At 44.1% G+C, this 17,968-nt stretch overlaps 6 protein-coding genes and 1 long non-coding RNA gene across 7 annotated transcripts; 2 read left to right on the plus strand and 5 right to left on the minus strand.

Moving 5' to 3' along the window:
- Positions 1 to 384: 384 nt before the first annotated feature.
- LOC135343781 (uncharacterized) lies at positions 385 to 1,320 on the minus strand. Its single transcript, XR_010397229.1, has 2 exons — positions 870 to 1,320; positions 385 to 779 (listed from the first exon to the last, which is right to left on the minus strand). It is a non-coding gene; the product is annotated as an uncharacterized LOC135343781 (long non-coding RNA).
- Positions 1,321 to 1,500: 180 nt separating this feature from the next.
- LOC135344311 (uncharacterized) lies at positions 1,501 to 2,594 on the minus strand. The gene is made up of 2 exons (XM_064541478.1): positions 2,015 to 2,594; positions 1,501 to 1,622 (listed from the first exon to the last, which is right to left on the minus strand). The coding sequence occupies exons 1-2, from the start codon at positions 2,592 to 2,594 to the stop codon at positions 1,501 to 1,503; spliced, it is 702 nt and encodes a 233-aa protein (XP_064397548.1).
- On the minus strand, positions 1,508 to 4,650 carry LOC135343779 (uncharacterized). Its single transcript, XM_064540787.1, has one exon. It carries the CDS (start codon positions 4,502 to 4,504, stop codon positions 2,897 to 2,899), a length of 1,608 nt encoding a protein of 535 aa, XP_064396857.1. The 5' UTR covers positions 4,505 to 4,650; the 3' UTR covers positions 1,508 to 2,896.
- A 123-nt stretch (positions 4,651 to 4,773) lies between these two features.
- On the minus strand, positions 4,774 to 6,454 carry LOC135343780 (uncharacterized). Its single transcript, XM_064540788.1, has 2 exons — positions 6,171 to 6,454; positions 4,774 to 5,844 (listed from the first exon to the last, which is right to left on the minus strand). Exons 1-2 carry the CDS (start codon positions 6,322 to 6,324, stop codon positions 4,952 to 4,954), a joined length of 1,047 nt encoding a protein of 348 aa, XP_064396858.1. The 5' UTR covers positions 6,325 to 6,454; the 3' UTR covers positions 4,774 to 4,951.
- Positions 6,455 to 10,551: 4,097 nt separating this feature from the next.
- On the plus strand, positions 10,552 to 12,457 carry LOC135344495 (uncharacterized). Its single transcript, XM_064541706.1, has 3 exons — positions 10,552 to 11,029; positions 11,127 to 11,250; positions 11,333 to 12,457. The coding sequence occupies exons 1-3, from the start codon at positions 10,793 to 10,795 to the stop codon at positions 12,283 to 12,285; spliced, it is 1,314 nt and encodes a 437-aa protein (XP_064397776.1). The 5' UTR covers positions 10,552 to 10,792; the 3' UTR covers positions 12,286 to 12,457.
- A 650-nt stretch (positions 12,458 to 13,107) lies between these two features.
- LOC135344556 (uncharacterized) lies at positions 13,108 to 14,827 on the plus strand. The gene is made up of 3 exons (XM_064541778.1): positions 13,108 to 13,427; positions 13,535 to 13,658; positions 13,739 to 14,827. Exons 1-3 carry the CDS (start codon positions 13,134 to 13,136, stop codon positions 14,689 to 14,691), a joined length of 1,371 nt encoding a protein of 456 aa, XP_064397848.1. The 5' UTR covers positions 13,108 to 13,133; the 3' UTR covers positions 14,692 to 14,827.
- A 383-nt stretch (positions 14,828 to 15,210) lies between these two features.
- Positions 15,211 to 17,940, minus strand: LOC135343720 (uncharacterized). The gene is made up of 7 exons (XM_064540724.1): positions 17,780 to 17,940; positions 17,343 to 17,672; positions 17,231 to 17,287; positions 17,015 to 17,125; positions 16,687 to 16,816; positions 16,278 to 16,386; positions 15,211 to 15,450 (listed from the first exon to the last, which is right to left on the minus strand). Exons 1-7 carry the CDS (start codon positions 17,884 to 17,886, stop codon positions 15,308 to 15,310), a joined length of 987 nt encoding a protein of 328 aa, XP_064396794.1. The 5' UTR covers positions 17,887 to 17,940; the 3' UTR covers positions 15,211 to 15,307.
- Between the last annotated feature and the right edge of the window lie 28 nt (positions 17,941 to 17,968).

Here is a 17,968-nt window from a genome sequence, read left to right on the forward strand (position 1 = left end):
GCGAAAACGAAAGCAAACTCATGGAGCTTACTACGTCTTGTTCTAGTTCTAAGACGACAGCTATTGAAGAAAGTGGCCCAACAAAATTTGATGGTAGAGCTGTGAGCAACACCACTACAAATCTATCGAGTGGCAGCCAAGTGCATCTGAATACAGTTGCACCTGCACCTTTGTCAGCAAAAGTGGTGAGATTCAATCCACTCCCTACAGAGAATGTCCGAGCTCATGTTTCAACCCGTCCGACAAACATGCATGATTGTCTATAAAGTCTATTAGCCTTCTGTGGTCACTTCTGGCTGTTAATGAATGTGTGCCATAGACGTTAACTTTAGCTGGCTGGTATATCCCCTCTAATATAATACATTTTTGATATTGAGTAAACTATGACAAAGTTATAACATTAAGAGGGTCATTATTACTATCACTAAAGCACAAAATCATAATCATGTGGTATCCACTACCAAAGCTTATATACATACAGTATATACCATGACTAAGCTATTCTAAGCAGTTTTCTTGTCTTTTCTTGAGGAGGCTAATTTGGAGGAGTTGGAGGAGTAGGCGAGTAGAACTTCTGAATAACTGGGGGGTGTGGGGGAAGGGATGGATCAGTGGAGGTTTTTGATGTCAAAACTTGTTTCCTATTAGGAGAATTAGGAGCCATACCAAATCCATATCCACATCCACAACAACAAAGTAGACATCCTAGGCATCCGCCACACGAGCAACTCTGGTAACATTGCCTTGGTTGAGACTCACATGATCCCATGACGTATAAGCTTGAATAAAAATACAACATTTCACATAGATTTAAGTACATGCATGTACAGCATTGAAGACCACTACATGTAGTACTACACAGTACTCACCTCTTTTGGACAAGATCTCTATACAAACTTGAATTCAAACCTGGCTACAGTGACCTCTATGTTATAGTTGTGACACATGCACGAGTGATATTGGCACAGTTCAAGGCTTGACCTGTGCCATGTGGCAGATATTGGCACAGTGTTTCCTTTGATCTGCCCACTCAAAATGCAACAATTATAGTTGTGACACATGCACGAGTGCCACATGGCTCAGTAGTGACTTAGGCCCGAGGGCCACAAGCCTCGAGGGCAAGTGCACTACTGAGCCAATATATCCAATGTGCGCACGAGTGAGCTGTGTAACAACTGATTTGTTGCATTCCTTGTGCATTCCTTTCCGTGTACACATCACTCCTTTTATAGGACAACTAGTTTCAACTACTTGTGGTGACTGTGGAATGCACCAGACGCATGAAAAACGTTTTCTGCCTACCACTGAATCTGTTTAACAGTGTTAATAAGCTGCGGTCCTCCTGAGAGAACGTTAAGGCCTAGGACGTAGTCACACTTATCAAAAGGATAGTGTTAGTTTTGGCTAAAGTGCTGGACCGGAAACCCCCACCTCCACCGGAAATGACCAGGTGGTATAGGTGAAGGTTAGGGGAATCCCCCCAAACCGGCCCGGCACAGATCACGTCTCCACAAGGCATGCCTTAAAGGCAAGCCTCATAAAGACGGAGAGGGTGGGTGGGATGATATCGACAGCAGTTCGAGCCTGAAGACACGGTAGAATACACGAGGTAGGAATATGATCTGCGCATGTGCAAACCGGTGCGGTCCTCCTTATTAACCCGGTCTAACTATCATTAAACCACACTTAATAAGCTGCGGTCCTCCTGAGAGAACGTTAAGGCCTAGGACGTAGTCACACTTATCAAAAGGATAGTGTTAGTTTTGGCTAAAGTGCTGGACCGGAAACCCCCACCTCCACCGGAAATGACCAGGTGGTATAGGTGAAGGTTAGGGGAATCCCCCAAACCAGCCCACAAAGGAAGGCACAGCCTGCCCCCCAAACTATGCCACCTCAGCCCAACCTGTACGCTCCCTGGGATGCATGGACTCTCCACATCATACACATCATGATAATTATTGACAGTGACTGTGACCTTATGCACACAATAAACGTGAATAATTTGCTAACTGACTTCTAGGTGTCCTTATGTAGTCCAAATAGGCCACACTCCGCCATCTTCCCAGCGTTTTGATAGCCGAATCCTCAAAACCTTTAGCCGCTGCTGTGGTAGCCGCTCCAATGCGGAAGCTATGGCCGTTGTACTTGGACTCATCTACTCCTGCTGCCGACAGAGCAGCCCGGATGGCTTCTACAAACCGTAACCGGGTCAGCATACGACCATCCTTAAACTTGAACAGGGAGCCTTCTGCCCGACTCCGAAGCCGCAGATATGACAGTATTGCCTGCACTGGGCACAAATCAGAGTCCGTTTTACCCAGAAATAAATCAACGCCTCGTCGAAAAGGGTCTGTTTTGGATTGCTTGATGGTGACCCGGACCACCGTGGGTAGCTTAGGGTTGTCAATCGCTATGTCGCTGACGATCAAGTGACACGACGGGTCAAATTTATCGTCACTGGGTACAGACATTTCCCCGATACGAAGAAAACCAAAGAAGGCCAGGCAACAAGCCGCCCAGAGCATAACCGTATCGTGGCCACCAGGGGAAGAGTCCCACACTGCCTTCATTTTCCTCAGTAGGAGGGGGGACATGGGCAGTCTTTCTCTTTTTCCCTGACACTTAGCAGCTTCGCATCTCTTAATACCGCGTAGGGTATATTCCAATCGATGAAGCACAGATGCAAAAGGGTCTGGTTGGCTCTCCGCAATGTGCAGGAATCTGACCCCGGCAAGGTATACTTTGATAGTCTTGTGAGTGAGTCCTTCCTCGGCCAGGTAGGTCGCAAAGAGGCAACACGAGCGCTCCGAGGCAGGAACTGCTTGGACTCCACTCTCTCTGCAGAATCTCAGATAGCGCCGCTGGCCCGAACTATAGGTCCTCTGTGTGGAATCAGCTAGTCCTTTTGAGAAATACTTTTGAGAAGCTCTGTCCAACTTAGCGACGTCCAGTCAGGGCGTCTGGTGACCAGGACCTCCAACATCTCTGGCGGGATGACATCTGCTTGACGCCTGGCCGATGGGACCTGTACCAGGAAGGAAGTATGATTATCTCTCGAAAGGGCATCGGCTGCCCCGTTGCACACCCCTGGTATATGCACACTCCACAGTTTAATGTCAAATGCGGCCACGAAGAAAAAGAGACACCTCAACAAATGCATAGCCAAATCGTCCTTGCAGGTGCCTGATCGAATTATGGCCACCACTGCCGCATTATCACATCTGCAACGTACGCTAGACCCGTGCCAGGATCTGCCCCACAACGCAATGCTCACTATGATTGGGAGAAGCTCTTTTACAGTTATATGAACTGTTGCCCATGAAGAGGGCCATTGTAGCTGAAACCAGTGGCCCTCCGAAGAGAAGGATCCACCACCCCAGTTGCCTGATGCGTCCGAGGTTATGGTTGCCTGCCACGCTTGGCTTGGGTGTGGGCCTGTAACTGAGACCCCGTTCCATGATTGTAAGAAGGTAGCCCACCATTGTAGGTCCGATCGGAAACCCAAATTCAACCGAATCAGATGGTGCAGTTCTTTGGCTACCGTGGACAATGAAATCATTCTCCTCAAAAATGATCTTCCCGGTTTTACCACACAACACGCATGTTGCAGCTGACCGATCAGAGAGAGTAACTCTCGCTTGGAACCAGCCTTACGTTCGGACCAACCTCGGATTTCTCTCTGTAAACGCATCAGTTTTTCCGGTGGTAGTCTCACCACCCCCGCTTGGGTGTCAAGTTCAATGCCCAAGAAGGTTAACTGGCATGCAGGGCCTTCCGTTTTGTGCTTGGCGATCGGGACCCCTAAGCGATCACAGGTAGCTAGCGTCCGAGCAAGCGCCAGCTGGCATTCAGGGGTGTTGGGGGCACCAAACAATAAATAGTCGTCCAAATAGTGAATGGCTCGGGTCCCCTGCTGGCCCATAATCCACATTAAAGCATCTGCTACGGCGTTAAAAATCTTGGGAGCCGATCTTAAACCGAACGGCAGGGAAGCGTCGGCATAGAGGTTCCCTTTCCACGACATACCCAACAACAGACGATCGTCGGGGTGAACTGGGATCAGCCTGTATGCACTCTCAATATCCAATTTTGCAAGCAGCGCCCCCTTTCCCAATTCACTAAACCTTTGAACTGCTTCGTCCACCGAGGTATACTTTAAAGAACACAGTTCCCGTTCAATACCATCGTTCACACTCGCACCCGCAGGATGTGACAGATCTAAAATTAGTCTCCACTTTCCCGGTTGGTGGTTCTTTGGGATAACACCGAACCGACTAACCTGCATCTGTGCCCCCACTCGTGGGTCAAGGGGGCCAAGCACCCGACCCATTGAAAGTTCCTTTCCCAGATAACTGTCAATAACCTCACTATTCGTCACCGCTGAGTGCATGTTAGCTTTTACTGAGGTGCAGACACAGTCCTCATATCGGAAGCCAATCCTAAAACCTTCCCGCAGGCCGCTCTCAATGTAGGTGGCATACCACTTGTCCGGGTGTTGACTCATACTCGTCCTCTATTCCCTGACCACTAAGGGGGTAGTTACTTTCGCAAACTCTGGTGGTAGCTCTCTGCTACCCTCTTTGGGTCTCCTTCCTTCCAACACTCGCAACTCATTACGATAGGGATAGAGGCCCTCAGTCATTGCCACCATTCCTATACACATTAACATAATTATATCAAGGGTGTTGGGGCTAGCCCTTTTTGTCAGGCCCGGGTATAATTATTTTGATTACGCTAACGCCTAGTGACGACCCTTACCTACTTATTTCCAACTTAAGTAACAAAATCATCACATATGCAACGTATGGGTCCTCATTTGACCATACAACAAGGGAATAATATTCATACACCGTAGTAACACTAATAAGTCTGGTTGTGAATTCACGGCTTAAGTGTCAGGAGTCTGGTTATATACTCAAAACAACAATCGGACGACTCGTCCGCGCACCAGCTAGCGGATGGCCAGAGGTTTTCCAGGATCCTCTCTTTTCCTCTCATCACTCCCTCGAGAGCGGCAAGACCATCTCTTGTGAGGTCCCGCACACCGTGAGCATACATGCTCGAAGGAGCAGTTCTCCGCCTCGCATCGGCCGTCATTCCACGCAAAACAGGCTCCCCTCCTTCGCTTCTTACGAGGCAGTTCAAACCCCTGGGGACGGTATTCCTCTCTCGAAGGGGCCGGGTTGCTCACTCTTATCACTCTGCTTGGTTGCAGGGCGCATTCTTCTAAGCCGTGATCCGACGCCGTGCAGATTGAGCAAAATTTTCCCCTTCCTCTTTGTGCTAGAAAGGTTGTCGAATACAGTGACTGGTTGATCTTAGAGAAGTCGACTGCCTCAAACGACGTCATCTGCTGGCGGAACAGTGAGTCGTATGCTACGAACCCACGTCCCCCACACCGCTGAGCCTCTCCCACCAGGATAGCCAGATAGGCCCACAACTCCTTGGCTTTGTTCGGGTGCTGACTTGCCACCACCGCCGCATAAAGGCTAAATGCCTGCACCCAACTAAGTATGTCCGGGACCTCCCTCCTGCTCGCTCTCTGCTCGTACGGTGCGGGGATCCCGTCGCTCTCTTGCTTCCTCCTCCGGAGGACCTCCATATTGTCCTTAAGGAGCTCGCTCATATCCACGAACTCGCCCTTGATTATTCGCTTGACTAGCCTGACCGGGACCACAGGCAACGCTTCCCCGAGGATGAATGGGGATGGTTCCTGGGGTTTGGCCGTCCCGAGCTCTGTTGGGGGGTTGACTACTCGTCGTTCTCCGTCTCCACGCTCTCCATGCTCTCCATCTCCACCGCCTCCTATAAGGGGCAGGTTCAAGTCGCTCATGTCTTCCGTTCCTGTGCCAGGGGTGGGAGGGGTAGGTGCTAAGTTTGCCACAATATTGTGTGCATAACCCGGGTCATAGCTCAAGGACTCTAGACCTTTAATACTCACTGACTCAAATACCTGGAGCACTCTGCTCGTACCACGTTGGGGGGTACTCTAGCCCCTCTAGCTCACTGTGTGGGCCCTCATGCCCGCACGTTCTCTCTTCTCACTCTCACTCTTCTCACTCTCATCCAACCGCTCACGGTGGCTCTCATTTCTCATTTCTCATTTCTCATTCTGCTGTGTTACCTAGGCTTATTACCCAAGTAAAATTGCTAATCTGGGTGGTACTCACCCGGAGGATCTTGGACTCTGCTTGTCCTTGAGGATTCCCCTGCTTTTTCAGAAAACGCTCTAAAGGCGGGGATGTCGTGCAGCAGTTCCCTCAGCGCTGTCTTGACGACTTCTTTGTCGATCACTACTGGTGGTTGGGGAGTTTCGTCAGTCATAGCTACTATGATATCGACAGCAGTTCGAGCCTGAAGACACGGTAGAATACACGAGGTAGGAATATGATCTGCGCATGTGCAAACCGGTGCGGTCCTCCTTATTAACCCGGTCTAACTATCATTAAACCACACTTATCCCTTTCCTTACCATTCGTGAAAGTCTGGAACAGGAGCGTCTTTAGGTCGATCAATTAGTGTGGATCCGGCCTCACCACGCCTCCATGTCATTCTATTAGTCTAGATCCGGCTAGCAATTCTAGCTGGGACTCCCAGTTCTAGCTCGTTTTGTTTAGCGTGTCAGAGACTGGGAGAAGATAATTGGCACTCCCTGGCTCCTTTGGATGTACAGCTGTCCAGATCCCTAGAACATACCCTCCATTCTGACGAGTTATCAGTGCATAGGGTGCTTACTAGATTCTTGCCAGCCAGTACAGTTCAAGCTACACACAGCACCGCTCAACTATTCTCTACCCCATTATCTAGCTAAATCTGGTCCAACTAGACAGCAGACACAGCTAGTTAATTCAGTAAAGCCAGGGGTAGCCCTACTTCTACGGTTGTTCAGTACCCACGGTAACAATTCCTCTGGGCTGGGCTAACTAGTTGAGCCACACCTCCCAATTCTCAAGGCTAGGTACATGTCTCTGTCTAGCTGCTTCTTCAGCTTCTTGCTCAGTTTTGTGGCTTAGAGAAAGGCCAGCTACTCAGGGGGAAGAGTCCAGATGAAAGTCTGGCAGCCAGGTGACGTCCAAACGGTCAGTTATTCCTTCCACCAACTTTTTAATCTAGTCTAGTCCTGCTTGCACTGCTACTACTACTGCTACTCTTCCTACTACTACTGCTGCTACTCTTCCTAGCTAGTCAAAGGTTTCTTTTTTTTTTTTTTTTTTTTTAACTGCATATGCACAAAGAGACATCAAAGCTTACATCAAAGGACACAGATTTTTAGCCTACTTGACTGATAAGGCCGTTACCTAGACTACAGTTTGTTTGTCAGGGAGGAGCTCACATACAACTTCATCTAATTCATCATAACGATTCGTTACCGTTGTTGTAATTTCTACAACAGATTGCCAAGGAAAGAGTTATACTATAAAAGGGACCGTTTCAGGTTACTGGGTGGAGGGTGGGCTTTAGATAACTTCAGCCATACTATGCCAGTATCTAGATATTGTGCCATATGGCAGATATTGGCACAGTGTTTCCTTTGATCTCCCCACTCAAAATGCAACAATTGTAATTGTTGTACCATGGTAAAAATTATATAAAAGAGACAGGGCTAGTCGATACTAGATACTGAATACCTAAAAACTCAATAACTTGATATTCAGCGACTTCCTGGCTTCCAATTATATCTTCTGACGACATTTGGCATGTGCATGCATGTAAGAGCATAATTATAGGTACGAGCGTAGATACTCGGGGCCCGTACATTCATCAAAGGATGAAGGTATTAGGATGCACAAGTTAAGGATTAGATGCGAGCAAATGGTGTAAATGAGACCAACACCACAGACAGGTAGCCCTCATCAATAAACCAACGGAATGACTGTACTGTTACATTAGTTTCCCTAAACCTCAAACATTTGTTTCATGCATGCACATTATTGTCATAAAAATTCATTTGAAATTCATCTGTACACGAATAAACCAAATATTTTGACGGAAGAGTTGATAACTAAAAACTCTGCTACTTCAGCAACCCGCTTCTTTGTAGCCTCGAGACCAGGTCGTTCATTGTCGGCAACAAACGGCCTGGTCTCGAGGCTAGAGCTTCTTTGTGTGTGTGTCCCATCTCTTCACTTCCTTCCTTTCTCTTGTGATATCTTTTTTAATGTAGATGCTGTAGCCATACGTACCTCTCACTGTTTGTTCAGTGTAAAAACAAAAAACTGTTTTATTTTTGCCAAGTCAGCAAAAAGATAAAGTCATGTGCAATGTTTACTTAGCGACAACGCGATCATTGCGCAAATCTTGCAAACTGCAGAATCCTGATCACTGAATGTTCTTCCAAATCTTTTGGCCAACAGATCTGTTTACTCTTTCATCAAGCAAGTACAGAGCTACACGATGCATGGAATTTCTCGACTAAGTGCAAGAAAATCTCGCAGGCAATCTGCTGGGATCAAGCCTCAGCGACAGAAGCTGTCTTTTTTCAAAACTCTCAAGTCTGTTCTCCTTTGCTCATTTTACAGCAAAGATGATGTGGTTGTCCCTTCTAATGAGGGGAGATCTGCCGAGGTAAATGAATTGTGACTGATAATAATTCTTTTTCTGTAGTATTGCTAGCTAAAATAATAGAGTGAACATGCACGATTTAATTGACTATTTTATAGTACATAATTATTATTATTGTTACAGGAGATTGAACGACGACCTGGCAACCTTGAGCCCACTACTAGTACTTTGGACTCCGATTATGATGATGATATCAGTGTCATCAGCCTTGGAGAGACCACATACGTAGGAGCTGGCGCCTTGTCAAGAAGTATAGTACAATTATGTATGGCCATAGAATGTTAGCCGAATGATTACGTCGTTAATGTGCTTTTCATTTTATTTTTTTGCTATATATGCAGAGTCTCCTTCCTCGTCAGCTATCCCAGGCAAGAAAACGTTGCCTCCCGTTAATCACAAGAATGTTAACTCTGCACTCAGTCTGAAAAGTATGCCAAAGCATGGGAGCTGGAAGGTTGTTACTTGTGGAAGCTCCTCCACCTCAACAAGCACCAAGGAGCAACCAGATACCAATATTGTGGCCACGATTGATGAGCTCCAAAAGAAAATTGATGTACTTCAGCAGACAAAAAGTGCTAACCTGCAAAAACTGTTGCAGCTGATTGAGCAAAATAAGAAAGACGTAAAACCGCAAGTACTGTTGAAAAACATGAAGGAGACAAAAATAAGCCTAAGAAAACTTCTAAGCGAAAACGAATCCTTTGAAAGCAAACTCAAAGAGCTTACTAGGTCTTGTTCTAAGACGACAGCTATTGAAGAAAGTGGCCCAACAAAATTTGATGGCAGAGCTGTGAGCAACACCACTACAAATCTACCAAGTAGCAGCCAAGTGCATCTGAATACAGTTGCACCTGCACCTTCGTCAGCAAAAGTAGTGAGATTCAATCCACTCCCTACAGAGAATGTCCGAGCTCAGTCTTGCCATCCAGATAACGAAATAGGTCTTCCCCTGCGGCACAGCTCGGCTCTACGAAGATTCCTGTTGGCCCCGAGTGCCAGCACATCATCAAGAAGTGAACGTAGGCTAAACGAAATGAGAAGGGTTGAGCGAGAGTCGCACGAGCCCATGTTTGGCAAGAGGCCACGAGCTGCCCACCACTCACGCATTCGCAGCGTGACACAGAACATACAAGAATACCTGCCTTACGAGTGCGAGCACCTTGATAGTGACTCCGAAGATGAATCCTCAGTCTCAAGGAGATATGTCAGACAACACCCTGGAAATGAGGGAATGAGGAAATTTGAGCTTACACAATGTGCAGCTCCCCAAACCACACGTCACTGTGAGAATATCAACTGAATGACTGAACTGCATGCACGTACATAGCAATAGCTAGTTCCCACCTCCAAACATTCAGTTTAATGTACGTATATTTTTTGCACTGCATAACAATAGCTATAGTCCCCACCCAAAAAAATCAGTTTAATGTTATATTATTTTTGCACTTAATGTTTAATTGTAATTGTTGTACCATGGTAAAAATTGTCATATAAAAGAGACAGGGCTAGTCGATACTAGATACTGAATACCTAAAAACTCAGCGACTTGATATTCAGCGACTTCCTGGCTTCCAATTATATCTTCTGACGACATTTGGCATGTGCATGCATGCATGTAAGAGCAAAATTATAGGTACGAGCGTAGATACTCGGGCCCCGTACATTCATCAAAGGGTGAACGTATTAGGATGTACAAGTTAAGGATTAGATGCGAGCAAATGGTGAAAATGAGACCAACACCACAGGCAGGTAGCCCTCATCAATAAACTGACTGTACTGTTACATAATAGTTGTTACCGTAGTTTCCCCAAACCCCAAAAATTCATTTCATGCATGCACATTATTGTCATAAATTCATTTGAAATTCATTTGTACACAAACGTTTTGACAGAAGAGTTGATATAAAAAATCTGCGACTTTAGCAACCGGCTTCTTTGTAGGAACAACAAACGGCCTAGTCTCGAGGCTAGAGCTTCTTTGTGTGTGTGTGCCCATCTTTCTTCAGCCAATCTTTCTTCACTTCCTTCCTTTCTCTTGTGATATCTTTCTTAATGAAGATGCTGTAACCATACGTACCTCTCACTGTTTGTTCAGTGTAAAAACAAATTTTTTTAACGGTGCACTGTTTATTTTGCCAAGTCAGCAAAAGGATAAAGTCACGTGCAATGTTTACTTAGCGACAACGCGATCATTGCGCAAATCTTGCAAACTGCAGAATCCTGATCACTGAATGTTCTTCCAAATCTTTTGGCCAACAGATCTGTTTACTCTTTCATCAAGCAAGTGCAGAGCTATGATGCATGGAATTTCTCGACTAAGTGCAAGAAAATCTCGCAGGCAATCTGCTGGGATCAAGTCTCAGCAACAGAAGCTGTCCTTTTTCAAAACTCTCAAGTCTGTTCTCCTTTGCTCATTTTACAGCAAAGATGATGTGGTTGTCCCTTCTAATAAGGGGAGATCTGCCGAGGTAAATGAATTGTGACTTATTTTTCTGTAGTTTGCTAGCTAAAATAATAGAGTGAACATGCACGCACGATTCATTATAATTATTATTATTGTTACAGGAGATTGAACGACAACCTGGCAACCTTGATCCCACTACTAGTACTTTGGACTCCGATTATGATGATGATATCAGTATCATCAGCCTTGGAGAGACCACATACGTAGGAGCTGGCGCCTTGTCAAGTAAGTAATAATTGTAGCATGCTAGCCGAATGAATATGTTGCCTAACAAATTTGCTTCTCATATTTTTTTTTTGCTATGCAGAGTCTCCTTCCTCGTCAGCTACCCCAGGCAAGAAAACGTTGCCTCCCGTCAATCACAAGAAAGTTAACTCTGCACTGAAAAGTATGCCAAAGCACGGGAGCTGGAAGGTTATTACTTGTGGAAGCTCCTCCACCTCAACAAGCACCAAGGAGCAACCAGATACCAATATTGTGGCCACGATTGATGAGCTCCAAAAGAAAATTGATGTGCTTCAGCAGACAAAAAGTGCTAACCTGCAAAAACTGTTGCAGCTGATTGAGCAAAATAAGAAAGCCGTAAAACCACAAGTACTGCTGAAAAACCTAAAGGAGACAAAAATAAGTCTAAGAAAACTTCTAAGCGAAAACGAATCCTTTGAAAGCAAACTCAAAGAGCTTGCTAGGTCTTGTTCTAAGACAACAGGTATTGAAGAAAGTGGCCCAACAAAATTTGATGGTAGAGCTGTGAGCAACACCACTACAAATCTACCGAGTAGCAGCCAAGTGCATCTGAATACAGTTGCACCTGCACCTTCGTCAGAAAAAGTCGTGAGATTCAATTCTCTCCCTACAGAGAATGTCCGAGCTCAGTCTTGCCATCCAGATAACGAAATAGGCCTTCCCCTGCGGCACAGCTCGGCTCTACGAAGATTCCTGTTGGCCCCGAGTCCCAGCACATCATCAAGAAGTGAACATAGGCTGAACGAAATGAGACGGGTTGAGCGAGAGTCGCACGAGCCCATGTTTGGCAAGAGGCCACGAGCTGCCCACCACTCACGCATTCGCAGCGTGACACAGAACATACAAGAATACCTGCCTTACGAGTGCGAGCACCTTGATAGTGACTCCGAAGATGAATCCTCAGTCTCAAGGAAGTACGTCAGACAACACCCTGGAAATGAGGGAATGAGGAAATTCGAGCTTACACAATGTGCAGCTCCCCAAACCACACGTCACTGTGAGAATATAAACTGAATGACTGAACTGCATGCACGTACATAGCAATAGCTAGTTCCCACCCCCAAACATTCAGTTTAATGTACGTATATTTTTTGCACTGCACGACATACATAGCAATAGCTATAGTCCCCACCCAAAAAAATCAGTTTAATGTTATATTATTTTTGCACTTATTGTAATTGTTGTACCATGGTAAAAATTGTCATATAAAAGAGACAGGGCTAGTCGATACTAGATACTGAATACCTAAAAACTCAGTGAGTTGATATTCAGCGACTTCCTGGCTTCCAATTATATCTTCTGACGACATTTGGCATGTGCATGTATGCATGTAAGAGCAAAATTATAGGTACGAGCGTAGATACTCGGGCCCCATACATTCATCAAAGGGTGAACGTATTAGGATGTACAAGTTAAGGATTAGATGCGAGCAAATGGTGCAAATGAGACCAACACCACAGGCAGGTAGCCCTCATCAATAAACTGACTGTACTGTTACATAATAGTTGTTACCGTAGTTTCCCCAAACCCCAAAAATTCATTTCATGCATGCACATTATTGTCATAAATTCATTTGAAATTCATTTGTACACAAACGTTTTGACAGAAGAGTTGATATAAAAAGTCTGCTACTTTAGCAACCGGCTTCTTTGTAGGAACAACAAACGGCCTAGTCTCGAGGCTAGAGCTTCTTTGTGTGTGTGCCCATCTTTCTTCAGCCAATCTCTTTCTTCACTTCCTTCCTTTCTCTTGTGATATCTTTCTTAATAAAGATGCTGTAGCCATACGTACCTCTCACTGTTTGTTCAGTGTAAAAACAAATTTATTTTTGCCAAGTCAGCAAAAGGATAAAGTCATGTGCAATGTTTACTTGGCGACAACGCGATCATTGCGCAAATCTTGCAAACTGCAGAATCCTGATCACTGAATGTTCTTTTGGCCAAACAGATCTGTTTACTCTTTCATCAAGCAAGTGCAGAGCTATGATGCATGGAATTTCTCGACTAAGTGCAAGAAAATCTCGCAGGCAATCTGCTGGGATCAAGTCTCAGCGACAGAAGCTGTCCTTTTTCAAAACTCTCAAGTCTGTTCTCCTTTGCTCATTTTACAGCAAAGATGATGTGGTTGTCCCTTCTAATAAGGGGAGATCTGCCGAGGTAAATGAATTGTGACTTATTTTTCTGTAGTTTGCTAGCTAAAATAATAGAGTGAACATGCACGCACGATTCATTATAGTACATAATTATTATTATTATTGTTACAGGAGATTGAACAACAACCTGGCAACCTTGAGCCCACTACTAGTACTTTGGACTCCGATTATGATGATGATATCAGTATCATCAGCCTTGGAGAGACCACATACGTAGGAGCTGGCGCCTTGTCAAGTAAGTAATAATTGTAGCATGCTAGCCGAATGAATACGTTGCCTAACAAATTTGCTTCTCATATTTTTTTTGCTATGCAGAGTCTCCTTCCTCGTCAGCTACCCCAGGAAAGAAAACGTTGCCTCCCGTCAATCACAAGAAAGTTAACTCTGCACCGAAAAGTATGCCAAAGCACGGGAGCTGGAAGGTTATTCCTTGTGGAAGCTCCTCCACCTCAACAAGCACCAAGGAGCAACCAGATACCAATATTGTGGCCACGATTGATGAGCTCCAAAAGAAAATTGATGTGCTTCAGCAGACAAAAAGTGCTAACCTGCAAAAACTGTTGCAGCTGATTGAGCAAAATAAGAAAGCCGTAAAACCACAAGTACTGCTGAAAAACCTAAAGGAGACAAAAATAAGTCTAAGAAAACTTCTAAGCGAAAACGAATCCTTTGAAAGCAAACTCAAAGAGCTTGCTAGGTCTTGTTCTAAGACAACAGGTATTGAAGAAAGTGGCCCAACAAAATTTGATGGCAGAGCTGTGAGCAACACCACTACAAATCTACCGAGTAGCAGCCAAGTGCATCTGAATACAGTTGCACCTGCACCTTCGTCAGAAAAAGTCGTGAGATTCAATTCTCTCCCTACAGAGAATGTCCGAGCTCAATCTTGCCATCCAGATAACGAAATAGGCCTTCCCCTGCGGCACAGCTCGGCTCTACGAAGATTCCTGTTGGCCCCGAGTGCCAGCACATCATCAAGAAGTGAACGTAGGCTGAACGAAATGAGAAGGGTTGAGCGAGAGTCGCACGAGCCCATGTTTGGCAAGAGGCCACGAGCTGCCCACCACTCACGCATTCGCAGCGTGACACAGAACATACAAGAATACCTGCCTTACGAGTGCGAGCACCTTGATAGTGACTCCGAAGATGAATCCTCAGTCTCAAGGAAGTACATTAGACAACACCCTGGGAATGAGGGAATGAGGAAATTCGAGCTCACACAATGTGCAGCTCCCCAAACCACATGTCACTGTGAGAATATAAACTGAATGACTGAACTGCATGCACGTACATAGCAATAGCTAGTTCCCACCCAAAAAAATTATAAGTATATTTTTGCATTGCACGTACGTAGTGATAGCTATTCCCCACCCCAAAAAATCATGTACATGTTCGTATAATTATTTTTGCTTCAATGCCATGATAAAAATTGTCAAAATGATTTTGTGTCAACATAAGAGGGCTAGTTGATTATAGTAGAATCCTAAAAATGTAGTGACGTAATAATAATGCAGCGACTTCCTGGCTTCTAATAATTAATGACGACATTTGTATGCGTATAAGAGCATAGGTAAAAGTGTACATTATAAAAGAGTGAACGTATAATTATGTATATAAGATGAACAAAACGGATGAGATGCGAGCAGATGGTGCAAATGAGACCAACGGGCCGGTAGCACTATAATCACTAATTAAACTGAATGGCTGCACTATACATGCATGGCTTAATTCCCCAACCCCTAAACATAATGTTTTGTGGACGCACGTATAATTATAACTGGACTTCATTTGTACTAAGTAAAAAATTGTCAACATCAATTATGTATAACCAACAAACGTTTCGACAGAAAAATTGAAGAGAGATAATGAGTTGATAAACTAAAGTTACAATCCTAAAAAGTCAGCAACTTCAGCAACCTCTCTCTCCCTGGCTTCTTTGTGTGCCCATCTTTCTTCCGCCAATCTCGGGGGAACATTCCATTTGTCGTGAAATATCCTCTGTTGACATTTGGGACATTTCTTTCCACCTGCATGTGTTAAAGATAATAGTAGTAGACTAGTGTACCTACGTATAGCATTCAAGACGAAATAATTATGTTCAACTACACCCCCTTGGGCTAACAGCAACGACAGTGTTGGTAAGGGTCAACAAAGGGCAGCCAATGTCCATTCTTTCCCACCACATTTAAATCAATGGTTCAGGGACTCTTTCAGCTGCCATAACTTGAATACCGTGGATACAATTTCAACGATTATTATTATTTTCTGAAATCTTAGAAAGAGACCTTTCAAACAGTGTCATCAAAGTTCATATTATTTGCGATATGTATTTGCTAATTTGGCCAACTGTGGATTAGAAAGATTTGTTTATAATCTTCTATTTTTGATCAACGGTACTAAAGTTAGGGTTGTTGAACTATTTCAAGCTACAGTACTCTCAAACAATACTATACGTCGCAAGCGGACAGTATAGCTACAATGTACATGTATTTCCGAATGGTTGCTAGGGTGACAATGTATTACAATGTATAATGTTTAAGTATACAGTAGCTATCCTTTACAATACCCTAGCCTCGTCCCCATGTTCCTAACTCAGTCTCTCAAAGATACCTCAACCTATTTCAGAAAAAGCACTCACTTATATAATTTATACTTATAATTTATATGGTGTGTGTGTGTGTTTACGATGGTGATAGTCACGCCCAGATACGTTCAGTTCTAAGAAATCGGCCTGCATGGGGACAAGGCTACAACCTTGTAACAGCTGTAGATCCAATAAACAAGGAAAGTCTACAAGCCAAATCAATGGATCTACATGCATGTATAATTATAATTATAAAGACCGTAGTTTTACCTTCAAAGGGTGGTGTTTTCATGTAGCTGTCCAAGCATCCACGGTGGTACAGGTGAGAACAGTAGACACGAAACACAAACATGTCATGTGACTCTTCACTGACAATGTCCTGTACATAACGGAAAGTGGATTTGAAGCTACAGTGTACGTATAATATGACATAAAAACAAAGTGGCAAAACTTTCTCATGATTTAGGGAGGGCAATATTTACGAGCGGCTATGTACAAATTATATACATTAACATGGCTTTTCAAAATTAATTATTTACATGTATTAGACAATTAAAGCTTAGTAAGTCATAACATCTTACACTCCAAGATGCTATCGTCACCAGTAACCAGTGTAGTAGGTATGTAGTAGCAAAATCAATGTAGTAACATGTAACAGGACAAACTGAGGAGGTGGCACCTTTGGGTCCTCAGGGAGAGCAGGTTTATTGCAGACTGCACACTGCTCTAGTGGAAACTTGCGAGCACAGTTGGTCACTAGGTAGTTGGCTACTGGCTGTAGAGAAGGCTTCGGTTGAAAGGGTGGGTCACTGAAAGGAAGCGTAGAGTGATGTGTTCACACAAAATGAACCACTAACCACTCAATAAAGTAATTAAACACTGTACATAACAAACAGAGAGTATGATACAAATAAGACTACTACAACACGAAAATTCAGCTCCAAACAACAAAATTAAATGCTACATAGTACCATAACTATGGAAACACGAGGGGAGTTCGTGCATACCTTGGTTTCTTCCTGAGCGGAGGCTGGACACACTGCCGCAGCATCTCAGTCGAGTGGCCCATGAATATGGTTATGAAGTCAGCCGGAAAGTTGGAGGACTTCAATTCCAATCTAGTAATGAAGGAAAGAGAAACGAAAAGCTGTTGGGATAAAATTAGTATTGTATCAAGTACTTTAGGAAGCTAGTACACTTATACATTTCCCACAATCACTTACTTGGCATGCTGATGAGGGTACTCATTCGGAACTGTCAGAACAAAGTCAATAAAGTACCTGAAATGCCGACACACATCAAATAAAATGACATAATTCGTATACTGTCTCATACCTTCCCTGAAAGGCCTTATATTGAATTGTCCCTGATTTCTTTTTTATCTTCACTTCATCGCCTTCTCTCGTGAGATCTTTCTTGATAAAACTGAGCTCATCCGAACATACCATGAACGGGTTGCTGACAATAAACTCGTTAACAAACTTGACTAATACTAACAACTGTTGTTCCCCTTTATATTTGTCCAGTTCTTGTTCACATACACGTACTAGACCGTCGATTAGTTTGTCCAGTATCGATTTGCTTTTAAGTTCTAACAGGAGAATTTCGTTAGGGTAGCCATCTGGAAACTGGGCACACATTGTGAGCTGCTTATATTCTGTGTGTCTGTGTGTGAGTTAATGCACAGTGTGACTAGTTATTAGTGTCCCAAGCCTAATTATAGTTAGGAACTAGGTCTACATCATCTTGAGCTCATCTTGATTTTTACACACCTCACTTTGATCTGTACCATAGCTGGATGACAAGTAATCAACTTAGTAAATGCCACATCTTTTATTTGTCCTTCCAGCTCCTTCAGTTCTCTGTCAACAAAGCTCATCTTTCTTGTAAGATTGTAAATAATTAGAATGGGTTATGGTCGTTTCAAAATTTTGAGCTTTCACCTTGATCTATTAGATATT

Source organism: Halichondria panicea, chromosome 11, assembly GCF_963675165.1.
Source record: "Halichondria panicea chromosome 11, odHalPani1.1, whole genome shotgun sequence".
Lineage (NCBI taxonomy): Eukaryota > Metazoa > Porifera > Demospongiae > Suberitida > Halichondriidae > Halichondria > Halichondria panicea.